Here is a 21981-nt window from a genome sequence, read left to right as displayed (position 1 = left end):
CATGTGAAGATAAGACAGCCTCACACTGCTGGTCCAAGACAGGGTTTCAGAGACAGACACTATGGTTTGAATGGGAAACGTCCCCCATAGCACATGTGTTTGAACACTTGGTTCCCAGCTGGTGTTGCTGTTTAGGAAAGTCTTGTAACCTTTAGAAGGTGGATCCTTGCTGGAGGAAGCAGGTCACCGGGGAATGGGCCTTTAGGTTTTATAGTCAAGCTGCACTTCCTGTACATACTCTTCTTCCTGACTGTGGATGCAATGTGATCAACTGTCTCTGGCTCCTGCCATCATGTTCTCCTTGCCATGATGGATTGCATCATCTCAAACTGAAACTGTAAGCCGGAATAAATCTTTTCCTCCCTTAAGTTGCTTCTTTTTAAAAATAATTCTCTCTCTCTCTCTCTCTCTCTCTCTGAATACACATGCCACAGCATGTGTGTAGAGGTCAGAGGATAACAACTTTCAGGAGTCAGTTTTCTCCTTTCATTCTGGGGCTGATTGATTAGATCTTCAGGATCAAACCCAGATCAGCAGGCTTGACAGCAAAGGTCTTCACTGGATGAGTCATCCCATCACCCTTAAGTTGCTTCACATAAGGTATTTTGTCACTGCAACAGAACAAGTGACGAACAGACATGTGCTGGGACTTCTGACCAGGATTTTATAGAGCAGACCTGGCACCCATTTTGTTAAGGAGCAAACATGTGGAGTGTCCGCCATATGGCGGGCAAGGTTCTGAATTCTGCACCTGTCATTTCATTTACTCCTACTGTGTAGTGTCATTACCAACCCCATGGTACAGATGAAGAAACTGAGGCACAGGGGAGCAAAGCACCTTGCAAGGGTATTTCCAGCTTTATGCAGCCTACTTAGTAGTTAAAAGAACAAAGGGACAAATATCAAATGCTCAGATACAAACAGAGTTTTTAAAAGCAAGTTTCTCATAATATTTTTCAAAATCATTCTGCTATCTCATATGGACAATCAGAGCTATAAAAATGACCACTACTGAGCTGACAAAATTACTGTTTTCCTTTGTTTAATGCACTACTCCCGTACTCTGAGGCCACCTGCCTGACATCCTTGGGACTGATGAGGTCTATTTGTCTAGCTAAGCAATCCTCTCTGCAGAAAAGAGAAAAACCTTTTATCCTGGCCGGCACCACTTCCAACCAGAAACTGCCTTGTTAAAGAGAAATTTCATTTTGCAGAGGCAACTTCCAGTTTAGGTTCCACCAGGGCCAACGTTGCTGTGATTAGAGGATTGTTCAGTGACAAAAAATGATATGTCACAGACATTCCCACTGTGTACTGTGGAGTTCCTCTGGTGGGAAGGGGAACTCACTCCTCCAGGCCTGGCTTCCGATGTACAATTCATTCTTCACGATGTCTTTCAGTTCTTTATGACCATACCAGTCCTCAACTACCCATATAGATTATCTGTACTCAGAACTCCAAAATGGGGTTAACTCCCAAGAGAAACTTTTTGCTGACCCTTGGGTGCTTCCTAACTTAAAAAATGCAAAATGACTTTAATAGTAGGTTGGGAAGGGAGGGGCAGGGAAACCTGAGCCTTAGCCAATTGGTAATGGAACCACAGCTGGAAAAGGATCCAGAGCAGTATGATTAGTCAGGGATTTGGCCCTCTAGGGGACAGAAATCTTAGCATATATGCATGTCCAAGGCAAATACTCGATTTGGGGGCTGTTTATACCACTTGCTCCCCTGGAAGGGAAAATTAGGCTGATTTGGTAAAAGACAGTTTAGTTCTGGGGCTTTCTCCTTCAAGCAGATGCTTGGAAACCTTCCAAATAATTCTGTGCCAGTGCTACCCACCTGTTGCGAAGTTGCTTGCTGCATGGTCAGGTTTCCACACTGCTGGCATGCTGCTTCCATTAGCCAGGGTCATCTAGAGCCCTCCAAAAATGCCTACATAAGCAGTTGCCTCAAACAGGAAACCTGATACAAAGTTGATTGTTGAGCCTAAAGCCTCTAATAACTCACTGTACAGACACAACCATCTATTTCTTAAATCTCAACTAATTAAGATGTTTTTGAACTTTTCATAGACTCACCTTTTAAGAAAAAGGAAAAAAAAAAAAAACATTAGTGCGTTAGAGATTTATTTAGGGCATCTGCAAAGCTACCCAGGGATGACTTGAACTGGGTGGTGGCCGGGCGGTAACAGTCATTCCTGATATTCTCTACACCTGCTGTTGTTCACAGGAACATTGGAGGCAGTGCAGCATTGAGAACATTCCTCTCATACAAGTTCAACTGTACTGGGAAAGCCCTACTTACTGAGGAAGAAGACAAGAAGCAAAATGCATCACTAATACGGCTCAGAAATATTGCACTGCAATTCCATTAAAGCCATGTTCTTTTAAAGAAACATCTAAGTGTACAAAGTCATCCAACTGTGTTTTATTTAATTTCAAAGGTAAATACAAAATTATTTTCTAAAAATTTGGAGTAGAGCCCTCAAATGATGATAATGTTCCAGTCCCAAAGCAATCTGGAAGGGGCTTTGCCGGCCTCTGAAGGACTCTGTGATATGGACCTTCAGCCTGGGCAATCACATCCTTAATGTGTTATAGAATTTATAGCGCTTTAAAATCCTAGCTTGACCTCATCCTAGGCAATGAGAGCCAAGAAATGGCAGAATATGGACTGGCATGATGGCTCAGTGGGCCACAGTGCTTGTTTATGACTGTTGGTAAGTGGTTGATGATACCGGGAGAAGAGTCTCTATGTACAAGAAGTAGAGGTTATGCTAAGAGATACAGTACAGCATAGAAGACCAAATTTGGGGGTTCATTCCTGCTTTCCCTCATAGTACTTAGCTTTGGCAGGCACGTTTATTATGCCAGATCCAAACCTCCAAGAAGCACTTGATTGGACAAGGGATAATACATTTGCCTGGTCAGATTATTCGAAGAATTAAGACTTCCGAATAGGAAACTGTAGGCAACCATCCTTATTTGTTTCAACTGAGAACATAAAAAGTAAGTGGCGAGGGTGGCCATCAGAAACCCAGAGTGAGGAAAAGCAGAAAGCAGAGTTCAAAATAAAGAGTTAAAAATAAAAAAGTAGGCACGAAGAGCAAAGCAAAGGGAAGAGACAGAGGAAATGGCTGCCGGTTCTTGCTGATTTCCATGAGCTCCTGGTTCAGGAACCCCCCTGGGGTTCACCTGTACTTCCTGCCTCACAGCTCTGTGAACCACCATGTACCCTATAGTGAATTTCATGATTTGTTTTAGGCCAATTCAAATGAGTTCCTAAAATTTGCAAGTAAAGGGGCCTTGACTAAGATAATACAGAGAGCATGGTTATATTCTGTGAATACAATTGCTTCTGTATTTATAAGAGAATAGTATTTCCGCAAAACCTTGTGGTTTTGCAAGGACAGTTAAGACGCTAGAATCTCAGGCCTGGAGAGGTGGCTCAGTGTTTAGAGCATTGGCTGCTCTTGTACTACCCACATGGCAGCTCACAATTTCCTGTAACTCCAGTTTCAGGGGATTTAATGCCATCTTCTGGCCTCTATAGGCACCACATGTATGTGCGCCACATGTGGTGCACATACATGCATTCAGGTATACACATAAAATAAAAATAAACAAATCTTTAAAAAAGAATCTAGGATCTCACCATCTGAATGAATTTGGGAATTAGTCCTTCAGTTTGTTGGAAGACACAACTAAGACAAAGTAGCTTAAAAATGTAGATTGGTTGGTTATGCACTCACTCCAAAGGAAGAGCGGCACAGTTACCTAAGAAATTTTTGGTGTTTTTTTCCGTGTGTGTGTGTGTGTGTGTGTGTGTGTACATATGTGTGTGAGTCCATGTGGAGGCCTGAGGTTGATATTGAGGATCATCCTCTATCATTCTTCTACCTTATTCAAAATGAGGCAGGGTCTCTAAATCAAACCCAGAGCTCATTGCTACACTAGTCTCTCAGGCCAACTTGCTCTGGAGATTCCACCTCGGCTTCTGAGGTTGGAATTACAGGCAGGCTGACACACAAACCCAGCATTTACATAGATTCTGGGGATCTGAGCTCTGGTCCTGACACAATGCTTTAACTACTGAGCAATCTCCCCAGCCCCTCAGTGTTTGTTTTAAATACAGCTGCAAAAGTCTTACGGAAGACCTATTAAATAAAAAAACTCCAGTCAAATAGTTCAGGCAGTTACTGTTTCTGAAAAGTTTCCTAGGAGATCTTGATATGCCCTCTGTTAGAAAGAGCCCCTTGGACATCAGAGTAAAGGAAAGAATCTATAGACCACAGACCAATGTAGAGACAAATAATGCTGACCATAGTTCTTCCTTGATGGTAAAATGCAGCAACAGAATTCCTTTCCAGTTCAGAAACGTCATGCATCTCTGCCCATAATGATGAGCCTCAAACATCCCCCAAAGTGTTTAGATTTGAAGAGGTGTGGTAATATGCGATTTGTGTATTTTAAATGTTTTCTCTAAAATGGTTAGGTTGAAAACAAATTTGCAACAAATACATTTCCAGACAAAACTGTAATCCTCCAGAAAACTCCTTGATAATGAAACATCATCCCCAGGTGCTGGATAAATCTCATCATGCTGTGGGGCACATGTAACAGGGGCTAAATCCTACCTCCCACCAGTTAACTTGAGATGAGGCACAGTCCGGCTAAGATGCAGGAAAAGGAAGCAAGATAATCAAGATCATCCTGCTCTGGTATTTCCTCCCATAGATGATAAGGAATAGAATCCACTTCATTATTAAGAAAGGGAACTTCATACTTGCCTGGCCTGTGACAGTTCCGCCGAGTAACCTCTGTACAGTCCTGTGATCCCATCATTGTACTCTCTGGCTGTTAGAAGAAACGGTCTTTTGGGGAAGTCCTACTGTGGTAGGGAGATGCAGCCCAGCATTGCAAGTAGCCTGGGGGGAATAGCCGCCCCCCGCACTGCCACTGACCTTTTTCAATATCTCACATTCCTAGATCCTCTGCAGAATATTCCACCCCAAGGACAGGGTATTTGAATGTCTGATACCCTTTATTGGTCCCTTGATACTAGTAACGAGACATTAATGTTTGTGGTCCAATCCCTGCATGATGTTGGCGTCCCTGGGTGTTGTACATTCCAAGCTTGAGAGCAGTCTTCCCCCTAGACACTTGAACACTTTCCAAAATCAACACCGATGGTATCCAGTGAGACCTCAGAGGGTTTTTTTTTTTCTTCTACTATGATCTGTCAACTACTCACTATACAGGACTTGATACACACACACACACACACACACACACACACACACATATATATATATGTCTTTTTGAGACAGGGTCTTCCTGTAGCCCCAGCTGTCCTAGAACTTACTATGTAGACCAGGCTATCCTTGAACTCACAGAGATCCGCCTGCCTCTGCCTCTTGAGTGCCGGGATCAAAGGTGTGTGCCACCACGCCTGGCAAGATTTGATATATTTTTAATTATTGTGCTGAGTTTCCTCTGAACTTGCCACTTTTCACCATTTCCAGTCAGTGGGTCTTAATTTCCCACAGGGAAACATATAGGCTGCTACAGAGTTCATGATTTTCTGGTCGAGGCTCATTAATTAAATATCCTAAGTAGAAAACACACTTTTGCCTACTTATTTGGGTGACCAGAGGGCAATTGACAAGAATGGAATAAAATCTCTGTGCATCCTATCAGGGGAAACTTGACTGTCTCATGATTAAACTGGAAGCACTTAAAAAAAAATATATATATATATATGGAGGTTTACTGGGCAACTCTCTCTAGAGGTCTTGATCCAAAACCAGGCAATGAGATTGTTTGGTTCTGATATCTCAAACTTAATACTTAAACTAAGGGACAGGAAGGAGGCCCAAAACAGTGATGAATGGCAGGTGCCACTTAGCCAGGGGCAGGACCATGGGCTATAAGTGACCTGCTCAAAGGTAGCATCCATGGTCCTTGGTCAGTGAGTGGTTAGCTTTGCAAATATGAGCCAGGCTTAGATAGATTTTTTCCTTTTCCCAAGAGAAATTTAGAAGTCTAGATTGTGACTTAGAAATTGATTTTTTTAAAAGGTTAATAATTAAGTCAAATTTTCCCAAATACTGAGATCATGGCAAAGTAAGGGAACAGCTACCCAAGGCTCCTGAAAGCTGATGGTGTACATCCCACTTTATTCTGCCTTCTGCCTTCAGTGACTTCACTGCAGGATCATTTACACCACAAGAATAGGCAAGTGCAACAGATCAGGCATACTCACTTTTCCTTTCAGTTAGTTATTTTGTCATCATTTGTGAGCCAAATGACACAAACGGCCTTTGGTCTAAGGTCTGTTGGTTGTAATTTATGATTGAAATGAGAAAGTACTACTAAATAATTATGAAGAATTGTGCATTCACAAACCAGAATTTGCAACAAAGAGCACCCGTGACCCTGGAGCCACAGGATAGGCAGTAGGCAAGAGTCAGAGGGACGCTGTCACCAGCCATTATGAAGGGTAAAGGCCCAGGGGTGTCTGAATGAAGTCTGCCATACTGCAGAGAGGACTCTATGGTCACAAGAGTGGTGCCTCTTCCCGACTGCTCTGAAGAGTGTGGCCACTCATACTCCCAACAGTGACCTCAAGACCCCGCAGGAGTCTGAAGTAACCTCTGAGTCACTGGGGAAGGAGGAGATATTGACTCATTTGAGTAACAAGCATGTTTCCAAAGTCTTTCCAACTGTTTTAAACAGCAATAAATGCCCTTCAGCAACTACACAGGGTGGTTATAATGGCATGGAAGGTTCCCTCTTTGCCTCGGTCTAGTTTTCAATTCCTGTTTCTGTTACAAGGAGCCTCTGGCAATTGGGAAAAACCAATTGGTCAGAATGGTTTTTTTTTTAAATGCATGAAAGAAAACACACAGATTAACTGAGCCATGGTCCAAAAGCTCAATTCCGAAACTATAGAAAAAATGGGGGACCCATTGTATGTGCCTCATTATTAGAATACAAAGCAACAGGTCAGGCCTAATAACTTCCATGAGTCTGTACTGGTTGTGAGGGTGAATGATGAGGTATCTGCCATGGCTGTGAAGTGAGGGGAACAGATCCATAGATGACACGGTGACAAGTACTGCTTGTCCTACCAACTGACTTGTTCCTACACATTATTGAAGGTCATGCTGTAGGCAAGTCAGGGCTCATCAGGTTAGTGAAACTAAAGGTGGGGATGATCCAAATTTACACATACTTTGAATCCTATCCCTAATAACCCTGTAGTTAGGCTGAACATGTAATAAGGACTCAGTGGATTCCAAAGGCACCAATCAAACTTTATGTTTGACCCAAGGTGGATGCTGAGCATACTTTCAAGGATACAGGAAGGGAGGAACACCTAGAACCCTTCCTTATTATACAACCCAGCAGCATGGTTTCTTCTAATCAATAGCCTGTGACAGCTATTCGCCCTATCTGGGCATGGTGGTATACACCTTCAATACCAGCACTCGTGAGGCTAAGGCAGGAGATTGTCTCAAGTTTGAGGCTAGCCTGGGCTGCATAGCAAGACCTTACCCCAAAGCAAACATTTTTATATAATATCAAAAACATAGTGATAGAAAAACAAGGAACCAGGGCCATGGGTTTTATATTCCCCTTTTCACTAGAATTTTCACAATTTCAAGGCCTAACTACCCATGTTCAATTTAGATTGTGTCTGAATGATGTTTGAATCAAAGCACCACCACTGCTGCTAGCCATGTAACTTTGGATAATCGATTTAACCACTGCGCCTCAGTTTTCTCATTCAGTGGGGACAATAATGGTCTTATGTCAGAACTGATCTTAAACACTATATAGCTGAGGATGACCTTGAACTTCTGATCCTCCTGCCTCCTCCTCACAAGTGCTGGGATTCCAAATAGATGCCATCATGCCTATGTTACAGGACTATATACACAGAATACTTACTACAGTATAATGGAAGAACAAGAATACAGTTCATGCTGGCTGTGAGAATAGGATTCTTGGAAACTCATTAAGAAAATAACCATGTTTAACCATGTTATACTCTGAAAACTAAAAAACACTGTTAAAAATTAAGGATCTAAATAAAGAGGAAGACATTTCATGGTCCTAGATTAGAAGACAACATTGCTAAGAGGTAATATTTCCAAGCTAATCTACAGATTTTATGAAAGGCTTCTCTGCAGAAAGTATCAAGATGATCTTATAATTCACGTGGAGGCTTAAGGAGCCCAGAAAGGTAAAAAATGATCGTGAAAAAGAAAAACAATGTTAGAGGACTCACCCTTCCTGATTTACCACACAGCCCATACCCAAGCACTGGCATAAAGAGAGACCTAGAGAAGAATAGAATGGAAAGTCCCCAAGTTTTATGTGTATGTTTTGTCTACACGTATGTGTATGCACCCAGTGCATGCAGTGCCTGCAGAGACCAGATGAGGGCATTGGAACCCATAGAACTGGAGTTACAGATGGTTGCCAGCTGCCGTGTGGGTTCTGGGAATGAAATTTGAGTCCTTTGCAAGAACAGTCCGTGCTCTTAACTGCTGAGCTACCTCTTCCAGCGCCTTGTCAGTTGAGTTCTGACAGAGGTACCAAAACAAAACAATTCCATGGGGGAAGAACAGTCTCCAGTACATGTTGCTGGCACATGTGGATATCCACATGTGAGCGGAAGTTGAACTCACATCTCATGTCATATGTGAGAATTAACTCAAAATGGATCAGCAACCTAAGTAAAAGCAAAACTACAAATGGCTAGAGGGAGACAGCGGCAGAGCTCCTCGTGATGAATTAGACAATGGCTTCTTACACAACATGAAAAGCATACACAACAAAAGCAAAAAGAAACTGGACCTCAGCAAAACCTTTGTGTTTCAAGGGATACCAAGGAATGAGTAAAAAGATAACCCATGGAAAAGGGAACTATTTGTGGATCATATTTGATAAGGGACTTGACTCTTTTATACATAAATCACCTTTACAATTTAATAGTAAAAGGAAAAATAACCAAATTAAAGATACGCAGAAGATGGATATTTCTTTCAAGACATTATACATATGCTAGATGTGGCAATACATACCTGAACACCAGCACCTGGAAGAGTTAAACAGAATGATGAAGTAGTGGCTAGCCTGGACTACATAGGGTCTCAAATACATAGACAACAAAACCATATGGAGGGCCACTAAATACACAAATAGTTACTCAATATCATCTGTCATTATCTAATGCCAATCAAACTTACAATACGGCGCCATTTCAATCCATTAGGTTATAACAAATGAGACAAAAATTGGAAGAGCTGGTGAAGATGTGGAGAACGAAGGCAGGAAGACAGGCACACTGGGGACCTTCTGGGACTGCTGTACCAGCCCTGGACATGGACCTCGGCATTTGAGTTGAGGAGCACACTTCACCGAGCCTCTGTCTCTGGTGTTGACGTTTCTGCTACAGGCACACAGCGCAATCTGCAACTGCTTTATGTGCCATTTTCTTTTCCTTTGTAATTACTGACACAAAGAAACTGCTGCAGGAAATAGAAAGGAGCAATGCTGCCTGAAGACTGAGGTGCCACTGCAGGTGTCAGCACAGAAGCAGCAGGCCCAGAGCACAGAAGCAGCAGGCTCACTAGTGGCTGCTGTTCCTTTTTCTCCTACACCACTCAATGCTAAATGGAGCATTGTTTCCAGGCCTCATAGGAAAAGGCATTTCAGGTTATTTACAAACATGAACAATAGTAGCCAGGCATGGTGGTGCATGCCTGGGAGGCAGAGGTATGTGGATCTCTGTGAGATCAAGGCCAGCCTGGTCTGAATGGTGAGTTCCAGGCCAACTGGGGCTACAGAGAGACCCTGTCTCAAAAACAGTAAATGTACTAAATATCCCTACACATAGAAATATATAGAGTCAGTTAAAAAATACAAAAATACTTTTAAGTGGTTACTTTAAACAAAAATTGTTAATAAATACAACTAGAGATAGTTTAAAAGTCAACAAACATTTGTTCATAGGATGCAGAAGTTTATCTGTGTTTAAAATAGAAATTAACACATAAAGCATGGAGTGGTACACACTGATGAAAATAAGCAAAGTGAAGCAAGTAATGGAATCATTGACAGTGGATTTATTGCCCTGAAATGTGATAAAATGCTATCTTCCATAAAGCATGGAGTGGTAAACACTGATGAAAATAAGCAAAGTGAAGCAAGTAATGGAATCGTTGACAGTGGATTTATTGCCCTGAAACGTGATAAAATGCTATCTTTGGGAACTATTTGTGGATCATATTTGATAAGGGACTTGACTCTTTTATACATAAATCACCTTTACAATTTAATAGTAAAAGGAAAAATAACCAAATTAAAGATACGCAGAAGATGGATATTTCTTTCAAGACATTATACATATGCTAGATGTGGCAATACATACCTGAACACCAGCACCTGGAAGAGTTAAACAGAATGATGAAGTAGTGGCTAGCCTGGACTACATAGGGTCTCAAATACATAGACAACAAAACCATATGGAGGGCCACTAAATACACAAATAGTTACTCAATATCATCTGTCATTATCTAATGCCAATCAAACTTACAATACGGCGCCATTTCAATCCATTAGGTTATAACAAATGAGACAAAAATTGGAAGAGCTGGTGAAGATGTGGAGAACGAAGGCAGGAAGACAGGCACACTGGGGACCTTCTGGGACTGCTGTACCAGCCCTGGACATGGACCTCGGCATTTGAGTTGAGGAGCACACTTCACCGAGCCTCTGTCTCTGGTGTTGACGTTTCTGCTACAGGCACACAGCGCAATCTGCAACTGCTTTATGTGCCATTTTCTTTTCCTTTGTAATTACTGACACAAAGAAACTGCTGCAGGAAATAGAAAGGAGCAATGCTGCCTGAAGACTGAGGTGCCACTGCAGGTGTCAGCACAGAAGCAGCAGGCCCAGAGCACAGAAGCAGCAGGCTCACTAGTGGCTGCTGTTCCTTTTTCTCCTACACCACTCAATGCTAAATGGAGCATTGTTTCCAGGCCTCATAGGAAAAGGCATTTCAGGTTATTTACAAACATGAACAATAGTAGCCAAGCATGGTGGTGCACACCTTTAATCCCAAAACTTGGGAGGCAGGGATATGTGGATCTCTGTGAGATCAAGGCCAGCCTGGTCTGAATGGTGAGTTCCAGGCCAACTGGGGCTACAGAGAGACCCTGTCTCAAAAACAGTAAATGTACTAAATATCCCTACACATAGAAATATATAGAGTCAGTTAAAAAATACAAAAATACTTTTAAGTGGTTACTTTAAACAAAAATTGTTAATAAATACAACTAGAGATAGTTTAAAAGTCAACAAACATTTGTTCATAGGATGCAGAAGTTTATCTGTGTTTAAAATAGAAATTAACACATAAAGCATGGAGTGGTAAACACTGATGAAAATAAGCAAAGTGAAGCAAGTCGGAGATGCTAAGAGACTCTCTCTATTCCTTCAAGAAAGAAGTGGGCTCCCTAATAGGTAACATGTCACCCTCCAAGGGTGAGTCTGCATGAACTAGACTAGAGTAAACCGTGACATCAAGAGGCTGCAAAAGCAGGGAGTCCAGAGCTTCCAGTCCTCCCACCCCAAGGAATAAAACCCCAGAGTTCTCTCTCACATGACCCAAGTTCAGCTGAGCACTTGCGGTCCTCACAGTCGTCTGTCTGGCCAGCACTGTGTTGTTTGAAAATTAGACTAGAAATGCTTGTGATGGAGATGCTCTCTCCAGGCCCAGTTGCCCCCTAATGTCCTGCATCCCAAGTTATACTCATTTCTGCTCAGGGCCTGATTCTGGGCTCCCAAGGAGGGGTGATCAATAAAAGAGATACAGGGATAATCAGACATCAGGACCAAGAAACACTAAGTGTTTCATTAGGGTTCTAAAGATGGCCCTCTGGGGCTGGAGAGGTGACTCAGAGGTTAAGAGCACTGAATGCTCTTGCAGAGGACCTGGGTTCAGCACCCACATGATGGCTAACAACCATCCGTAACTCCAAGTCTAAGGGATCTGATGCCCTCTTCTGGTTACACAGGCATTGCACAACACCAGTGCATTTACACACAGGCAAAACACTTATACACATATAAACAACTAAAGATGGCCCTCTGGCTAAGGGGAGATGCAATGGTTATATGTCCTAAAGATGTAGCATGTTGGAAGTGTTGGAAAATGTCCTGAAATTCAGATAAATGGAACCACAGGATATAGAGGGCTGGAGGGGTCAGGAGGGGAGAGCAGGGCTATGCTGGAGGTCCTTCTGCCAGATGCTTTTTGGGGTACAGCTTGAGGCCTCCCTACAGGCTAAGAAAGTCACAAACGGATCACAATCTGCCCCTCTTCTCTCCATCCTTCAAAGGGGGTGGGGTTGGTGCTGGTCACCTCCAGGGATTGTCCTGTACGTTGGCACTCTGGATGATGAGTTAAATGAGAGGAAGCTAAAAGAAACAGGAAAGATCTTGTTGACTTTGATTCTAGAGAGAGGGAACCAGGAGGGACAGACCACAGAAGGCTTATGACTAGGGAGACCTTGGGGAGGGTGTTCTAGTTTGTTTCTCTATTGCTGTGATAAGATACTGACCAAAAGCAACTTAGGGAGGAAAGGGTTTGCTTGGCTTACAGCTCACAGTCCATCATCAAGGGACACCAAGGCAGGAACCTGGAGGCAGGAGCTAAAGCAGAGACTATGGAGGAACACTGCTTACTGGCTTGCTCCCCTGGCCTGTGCTCAGCCTGCTTTCTTTTACAACCCAGGACCACCTGTCTGGGATGGCAAAACTGGCAGTGGGCTGGGCCCTCCCACATTACAGATCAAGAAAATGTCTGAGACTTGCCCACAGGCTAGTCTGATGGAGGAAATTCCTCAACTGTGATTTCCTCTTCCCATGTAGGTCAAGTTGACAAGTGGCACTGATAGCTTTAGAGGAAGGCTTAAAACCCTTATATACAATACATACATACACATCAATGAAAAACAGCCCTGTTTCCAATTGAAAAGGATGATTGATTCTAAGAAAATGAGCTTCTAATAATATTCTTAAATGAATCAACTTTGATGAAAATCAAAGACATTTTAATCATGAGATTCATTTTCACCTAATTACAACCATATGCTCATGTAATTAGCAATTCTATAAAAAGCAAAGCGATACAAAACATCTCAATGACTTTTAAGGTTGATCCTCAAATTTAATATCTCTGACACTGTATCTTATGATTGTTAGCATGTCAAAATTTAATGGCAGCATTTATTATTTTTTACACTTATCTGTGTGTGTATGTGCACGCATATGAGGGCTTATGTGTGCCACAGTGCATGTGTAGAGGTCAGAGGACAACTTGCAAGAGTCAGTTTTCTCCTTCTACTGTGTGGATTCTAGGGACTGAACTCAGGTCACCGGATTTGGCAGCAAGTGCCTTTACCAACTGAGCTACCTCACTGGCCCAGCTTTTCTTTTTTAATGGCATATAAAATAATTCCATTTCTTAGATTTAATAAAACAGCATTTTAGGCCCAATATGACACACCAGAATATTAGCAGGGGCTCTTGCTAGATGATAGAATTCTGGGTGATTTTCTTTCTTATCCTTTTCTGTAGGGTATGGTTTTACAGTTTGACTCCTTTGAAATTCATGTGTAGTTCAGTCCCCCAATGTGAGGCCTTAGGAGGGTAAAATCTTAATTGACTATGGTGTTCACAGGTGGGGCCTTTGATTTGGATTTGGTTCTGATTGAGTAAGGTCATCAGGGTGGGGACCCTGTGATTGAATCCTGATGACTTTGAGAGAGACCAGGGGATACACACACATGCTTCCTGACTCCCATCACCCTCCACCATGCTCTGCACTGCCTTGAACTCTACCAGTGGGAGGACTACCACCAGATATGGACTCTTGACCTTGAACCAGAACCTTGAGCCAAAATATGTAACTTTTTTAGTAACAGCCATCCTGTGATACCATGTAAGAGAAAACAGACTAAGATACCAACCAGTCCTCTAAAATGAACCTTTCTTTTTATCATTCAATACAGAGCAAACCCAAACTGGGTCCTGAGTCTGACTCTGCCACTTTAGAGCTGTGCAGTCTTAAGAAAGATGTTTATGTTGTTTGCACTTGCATTTATTTATTTGCACCACGGAATTGATGATAACTTCCCAACTTCTTTGCCTGCCTCATAACGTTTATCAGAGCAAATGCTTCCAGAAGGCAAGGCACCCATTTGGTGTATGAGTTATTAAATCCCGACAAGGGCAATGCTTCTGTTGGCAGCAAAGGCTCTCTGCAAGTCTTCTGGATGGCTGTTCATCTTTCATGTCAGCTTATGGCTTTCTACTGTAAGTAGGAATCCTCAATATTTTACTGTTTGGACTTCACATAATTTGATTTTGAAAGCTTTCTTCAGCCTTGGTCCCACATGGGATAAAGATCCCCAAACAATATCCAGCTTAGTGCCACCCAGAACTCCACACAGCTCAGGACAAACTCCTGAGCTCTTGTCAACTCCTGAAACCCAAGAGCCTCACAGAGCACTGCCCAAACTCCCAATGCTGATCATAAACTGGGGCCAAAGTGAGCCCCAGTGGAATTATATGCTGAGTTAAATGAAAAACCTGGTTATGGACCTGAAGTGGTGACCACTAGGTGGAACTGAGCTCTATGTATCTGTGATTCTCAGACCTGCAGGATCTGGGGACACTGCCCAAAGCAGCCCACCTCTACATCTGATCAATGGGCACAACTTGTTGCTGGAGAGTAAGTCTAGCAAGGCAACAGATGAACCATCTCCTCCCTGTGCCAGTCTGGCCTCCCAGTTTATCTATGTTGGAAGTCTCAAGTGTCCCGCCACTGACTTGTTGCTGGAGAGTAAGTCTAGCAAGGCAACAGATGAACCATCTCCTCTCTGTGCCAGTCTGGCCTCCCAGTTTATCTATGTTGGAAGTCTCAAGTGTCCGGCCACTTTTGGCCACACCACAAGACAATGGCCACTCAGACTGCAAGCTTTCAGACCTGAGCCTTCCTGGGACTCACTAGGTATATTTCATTGAAAAGCAGACCCTGATTCCATTGGGCCGAGATTCTAATAAGTTACTTGGTGACAAAGATGCTGATTCATCGACCACTCTGAATAGCGAGGATCCTTTTGGGAGGCCTCAGCTTCCTATTCCTATCATACGAGCTTCAAAGAGCAGAGATCAGCCAAGTGAGTTCACTGGCCCTGCCTAGACAGTCACATGGAAAGGTTCTTAAACTGTTCAGCTACTGCAACAGAATCTCTGCAAGGGGGCCGTGCACTTGAATTTTAACAGCAGAGTTCTGCTGGACACCAAAGCTTGGAGACCACCAGTAAAGGATTCCATTTTTACTCCATTGACCAGTGCAAAGGGATTTGAACACTGAATGCATGTTTCGCATTGACCCACTTGGAAAAAGTGATTTTTGTTGTTAGTTTTCTGAAGTTCTGTGTCCAGTGTTTGGATGCTTTATATGAGCTGTCATTGTTGGAAATTCTTGAAACATACACACACACACACACACACACACACACACACCACACATGAAAGGATTCTAATATCCTTGGATCTGACCACTGTGCAAATACAATGTGCTACTTTGGACAATGGTAGAGGAACTTTGGCTGGTGGTGTTCAGCTTTGAGGAATGTCACATCACACGGGTGCACACACTTTTTATTCATATTTACAGCAGAGACAACGTGGCAGATGATATTTGCCACATATTCTCGTCTCCTTCATGACAAACTGTAGGGGACTTCCATTCCAGTATGAAGAAACTAGGTGATTTCTTAGACCTCATCTTGGATAAGGGGAACCATTTCTTGGACCTTATTATTTTGACACGTGGAAAATTCAGAGCCAAATTTGGGGCTCACGCAGATCCTTTGGACACATCTCCATGTATCAACAATTGCGGCTCAGTTTTCCCATCTTACATTTTCTTACCTCTTCAATGTTTTAAGCCCATAGCATCCATTTCTAGTGCAGTATACTTAGCATGTGTGGGAAAACAGTCTCCATGGCTGGATTCATGGGAGAACTATGTCCTTAAACCCTCGAAGCCAAGTGTGACTTTGTGACTTCATTAGGCCAACGAAATGTGAGTGGGCGCAATTTGTGTCATTTCTAGATGGTAGCCATTTAATTGTGGTACTCAACTTTTCAGCCCTTTCTCTTCAGCCCATGAGATAAGTGGCGCTTAGAACCCTGAGGTGACACAGGAGACAAGAGCCCTCAAGTCACCCTAGCCTAAAGATGATTTTGCACAAGAGTTTACTTACTGAGATTTTGGGGTTAGCATGTTACTGAACCTAACTCAAAGTCTACTATGTCATAAACAGAGTGACTTACATCCTTTTTGGACAGAAGCTCAGTTCCAAATACACAGGCTAACACAGAAATAAAGTCCTAACAAAAGCCTCCTTGATGGAAGCAATGTTCAGAAGTTCATTTACAGGATACTGTGACACTCTATTTGTCTGAATACTTTAAGTTGGTTCTTGTTCCAAGTCTGTTCATCTGTCCTTTTCAGCATCAACATCTCCTAATTATGTTTTGATATTCTACTCTGACTTTTTAAATTATGTGAAAAGATTATATACACACCTATATGCCATTTAACCATCTATAAGTGCACAGCTCAACAGCATTAACTATTTCCCCAAGGCTGTATAAGAGCCCCCACTACCTACGCCTAAAACCTTTTCCTCTTCCCATTAAACAATGATGCTCTTCTTTCACCTTCTGTCAGCCCCAGTCAAGCTCTGCTTTACTCTGTCTCCATGAACTTGCTTGTTCTCAGCAGCCCATATAAGTTGGATTATATATTTGTCCTCTGCGTCTGGCTTATTTCACTAAGTAAAATTATTTTCAGAGTTCACCTATGTTGTCGTATATATAAAAATGTCATTTCTTTTTATGGCTGGATAATACTCCATTATATGTATGTGTGTATCTATATACACATATATATCACATTTTGTTTATTCATGCATCTGTTGATAGACACCAGTTATTTCTACCATGTGGCTATTGTAATGTTGCTATAAACATTGGTATAGAGATGCCTGTTCAAATCCCTAATTAAAAAAAACAAAAAACAAAAAACAAAAAAACAGCCAGGCGTGGTGGCACATGCCTTTAATCCCAGCACTTGGGAGGCAGAGGCAGGCAGATCTTTGTGAGTTCGAGGCCAGCCTGGTCTACATAGTGAGTTCCTGGACAGCTGGGTCTACAAGAACAACAAAAAAAAAAACCCCACAAAAACCAAAAGAACAAAAAACCCCAGTGAGTATTGTTATTATAAAAGCAATGCATAAAATAAAAAAAATAAGTGGTCGTGCACACCTTTAATCCCAGCACTTGGGAGGCAGACTCAAGAGGATCTCTGTAAGACTGAGGCCAGCCTTATCTACATAGCAAGTTCTAGGCCAGCTGGTGCTACAGGGAGACCCTGTCTCAACCCCTCCCCCAAATGAAAGTGAAAATAAGTTGACACATATAATGCTTTGCACTTTTAAACACGTGGACCCTTACTGTTCCTTACAGGAGCCCTGGAAGAGACAGGCTTGGGAAAGGGAGCGGGCAAGACTAAGATTAATATTTATCCAGTAGTTTCATTGTGCCAAAGTCTAGGCTAGACACTTTGTAGACACCAAAGATGAAAAGGATGGGGGACTCAGAAGAGCTAAGAAACGTGCCCAATCTCCAGAGCCAAGACCCAACGCTCCAACTCCAGACTGCTGGGGTTCCTTTGACCTCACTTGCTCTAAAGCCTGTTCTTACATACCCACCCACCTATGGGGTTCCTGCTGCACTGACTTTCACCAGCCTGTGCAGACACTGCTCCTTCCTACCTCCACATCCACCCAAAGCTCTGAGAGGTGGTTTGTGATGGTGGTTGGGGGAATTCAGAAACACCTTCATGTCTCGTAGAAACCACCCCATAAATAATCATTCAGTCTAAATTAAAAACCCTGCAAACATAGGCTGGGAGTGGTAGTGCACACCTGCAGTCCCAGCACTTTGGAGGCAGAAGCAGGAGGATCTCTGTGAGTTCAGGGCCAGCCTGGTCTACACAGTGAGTTCCAGGCCAGCTGGGGCTACAGGGAGACTCTGTTTCAAAAAGACCAAAAAAAAGCATTCAGATCCAAGATGACCCCAAGCTCTAAAGTGACCCCTCCTAGTCAGACTGCTTTCACCATCTCTCTCCTGCTTAAACATTCTGGATCTTTCTTCTGGGACATGGGAGGTGATATGATAAGGGGCTTGTGGAAGACTGGTAAGAGTCCAGCAGAGAACATGGGCTGGAGGAGGACACCTGTGGGGGGCACAGTACTGCTCTTGCCAAGCCCCAGCGGTTCTCATGGAGAAGGCTCCCAGAGGTTTTGCTTGTGAGACACTCAGCTACCGTGGTGCCATCACAGCTTGCTGTTCGGCAGGGTCACTAGGATGAGATGAGATAGAGTTGTGAGCTGGACCATTTAGCACAAAGCACTTCAGCACAGCTGGTGTGTCACTCTTTATACTGGACCTATCTGCCTTGCCATCTGCTGGCCTGCTGAAACCCTGGGCTGCTGGCTAACCTTGGGAAGTCTTTCTTGGCTAATCAGGTCTAAGGTTTGAGGCTCCTTCCCCACTGGTGGAATGCCTACATAACACAGCACTGTGTGGGAGGTTCGACATCACTGGTGTCACTGACAAGCCCTTGTAACAGAGCACAAGAGCCCTAACTGCAGAGTGCAGATAACACAGACCTTGGGCAGCAGCTACCAGGAGCTGGCTGGTGGTTTCTGTGCCACTTCCTTTCTTGGTCTGGTCTTTAGGGCTCCTCTCCCACCCCGCCCTCTTTTCCCAGGATTTCTCCATTATCTTCTCCAAAGCTCTCATTATTCAATTACAGATCAATGGTGAGCAGTCTTCGAGTGTGCCCCAGAGCCTTCATCTTTTCTTTTCTGAAGGGGATAAAAGTATCACAGACCATTCTCAAGACTCTCAATGGCTCTCGATTGCCTCCTGGCAAGTTCTAGCTTTTTAGTCTGGCAGTAAAGGTTCCCCTCCATCCCAGCAGCCATCAGGCCTTCCTAGCCTGCCTTCTATGAATCCAAGACCAGTCAACTCACCAGGCTTCTGGATGCAAGTCCCCTCTGTCCCAGAATGCAATGGGTGCCCTTTGCTTCCCTAAACCCAAATCATAGCAAACTCAAACTGGTTCAGCCTCAACGTTCACTTCTTCCCTGGTTCTTCCTAGCAGGATACACTTTCCATTCTTTGGGCCCTCATTCACACTTTTGCCTCCTTCCCATCAGGAATTCCGAGTTGCAGAGAACTCTGCGTGTTTGAAGCCATGGACAGTCTTCTTAAATTCAGGTTTTCCTTTGAGCGGTGGCTTGTGCATAGTTGGCACTCAGTGACTGGTCATAGTTTCCTGTCTCCGTATAGCCTTCCCCTCAGACAGAGCCCACGGACTCAGCCTGAAAACTTACAGGGGCGCTTCCCCAATTCAAATCCCTTGGACTGGTTAACGCGCGGCGCCTGGCTCTGGAGGTCTGGGAAGGGGACTGAAGGGTACGCATAATAAGCTCCCGGGGGCGGGGGGGGGTTTGCTGCAGCTGGTGCGCCATGTTCAGAGTGGCAAGGATTCCCACCTGTTGATCAGCCACCAAGGGCTCACCTGGTGGATACTCAGGGCTGAGATGCTGGGTCTTGCGGGGGCCCAGGAAGTAGAGCCTCCAGGAGTCCAGTCGGTTCACTTACCTATGGTGGACACCACAGTGCCCACGAAGTAGAAGGCGCCGGTGAAGTCCCACCGCGGACGCACGTTGTCCATGCGGATGCCGGCCCTAGTGGCTTCCTCGTAGTGGCGGAGGAAGCCGCGCAGCTCCTCGCGGCTGAGGTTGTGGCCGCGGCTGAAGTTGGCCAGGCGCTCCTCCCAGCGCTGCTTGGCCTGCAGCTCGTGCGCCAGCTCCAGCGCCGAGAAGACAGCGGCGCCGCCCAGGAGGTAGAGCACGATAAGCCCTGCGAGCAGCAGGAAGCGCGCGTTGTCCTCGTTCAGGTGGCCCGGGCCGCAGCTGCAACAGCGGCCGGCCATGGCCGGGGGACGGCTGCCGTGACAGCCCGGCAAGCGACCGCCGTGCAGCCGGGGATCGCACCCGCGATGGGGAGGTTGCGCTCCTCCCGCGCTCAGCCAGCTCCCGGCGCCGCCTGGCCCATGACCACTGCGCGCTGCCCCCGGCCGCGCGGATCCCCGGGCCGCCCCAGTGTTGCCAGCTCCCCAGGGCCGCCCGTACTCCGGGTTTCGAATCCGCTTTGTCGCCGCCCCGCCCGCCTTGGAGTTCTCCTTCAAGTTGAAGATCCGGGCGTCCGGCGCAGAGTCCTCTCCCGATGGCACGAGATTATGGGCGCCGGTGTGCACACGGGTTCCCTGTCCGGCTCAGATTGGGGAGGGGGCGTGGCGCCTCTTCAAGGCAAACTTCGGCGAACTCGAACTCCTCCCGAAGAGAAGGTCGGGGTTCCCTGGAGACCCGCGGGTAAACCGAGCCTCAATGTCTCGGTTCTTTGGACCACTGCATTCCAAGCTGCGGGTGGCTGGGATACCGGGCTGTCCGCTGGCCCTGATGCCTCCTCAGATTGATCCGTGGTACTCCGGGTCCGCTGAGCCTCTGGACTAGCGAATCACCGACCTGGCTATCCGGATGAGGGGCTGGAACCAGTTTGGGGTCAGGCGCACCGACAGAAGGATAGTGTGGAGAGGCATCTGCGGGATGTGCTCTCCGGCCGGGAGGATGCACCCCAGCGGGCTGGCGAACGGCTATAGGGAGAGCAGAGAGGTTGGAACCGAGTGAAGGAAGTTAGGAGGATTCCCAGGCAGCCTCCCGCGCCTTCCCTCCTCCAGAGCACCCTCGGTCTCTGGGTCCTGGATCCGGCATCCGTCTCCCCACGTGCGGGTTCTGCCAATCCATCTCCGGAAGAGGAGGCCAAGGATAGCGGCTTAGGAGAGTTCCATCTCTTCCATCCGGGTTTGGCTACCTCGCCTCCGTAGTTCTTGCGTAGGCAAGGGCTCGGCGCAGAGTGCTCCCAGCTACCCCATGCAAACCAGCAGTAAGCCTCTCCAGCAAACTGCGGGGGCGCCCACCCAGACACCCCACCGTCGCGCCCCACCGTCGCGGGAGGTCTCACCTCCCCTTGCGCACCTGTTTGCTGCGGCTGGGTCAGGACGGTCTCTGGGTCTCCCAACTCGCGTGGCCGGGCCCGGCCCTGCCCTGCCCAGAGGGGCTGGGAGCAGAGGTCTGCGCCTAGCGCAGACTTCCCTCCAGGGTCGGCTCAGACCCTGCAACAGGTGGAGCCAGCCGCAGCGACTCCACCCCGTGCCCGCCTCCCGGGCTGTGAGGCCTGGCTCCAGCGCTGCTCTCCGCCCACAGTCTCCAGAAGCTTGGAAGACCAACCTCCCGGCTGCGATGCTCCCACCCGGTGCGCAGATCCTGGAAGTGGGTGCTGAAGAACCGAGTTCCGAGCTTCACTGATCTGTGTGGGTCCCTCTGGGGCCAGAAGGGGGCACTGCATCTCCTTAGGCCTCATCTGGTCAGCAGCAGTATACCCAACCGCGCCTGTTGCTGGTCCAGAATCACCTGCCGCAGCCCTGGAAAGCAAAATGCAGGAACCAAGGAATGGAAATACAGCCATCACGAACTAAGCAGAATTGTTCCAGGTTCGGAGAGAGTGGTCCCAGGAGACCAACCCACCCACACTACCCACCAGAGACAGAGACAGAAAGGCTTGCAGTCCTGTTTAGTAAATGCAAATTATTTTGAATGAAGTAATATTATGGTGTTTCATCTTGTACCTGTCTACTGGGAAGGAAGAGCTCTAGGGAGTATGGAGTATAAGAGCATATGTATATATACCCAGA

General features: G+C 45.5%; 1 protein-coding gene across 1 annotated transcript in view; it reads right to left on the bottom strand.

The window, feature by feature from the left end:
* Window positions 1–20187, bottom strand: part of Kcnk13 (potassium two pore domain channel subfamily K member 13) — a 100894-nt gene extending 80707 nt beyond the window's left edge. The window contains exon 1 of the mRNA XM_008843805.3: window positions 19830–20187. Within this exon, the coding sequence (XP_008842027.1) occupies window positions 19830–20163 (334 nt within the window). The 5' untranslated portion in view covers window positions 20164–20187. The remainder of the gene's footprint in view (window positions 1–19829) is intronic.
* Between the last annotated feature and the right edge of the window lie 1794 nt (window positions 20188–21981).

Source organism: Nannospalax galili, unplaced genomic scaffold (genome assembly GCF_000622305.1).
Source record: "Nannospalax galili isolate Female #2095 unplaced genomic scaffold, S.galili_v1.0 scaffold500, whole genome shotgun sequence".
Classification (NCBI taxonomy): Eukaryota; Metazoa; Chordata; class Mammalia; order Rodentia; family Spalacidae; genus Nannospalax; species Nannospalax galili.
This window is presented reverse-complemented; position numbering and strand designations above follow the sequence as displayed.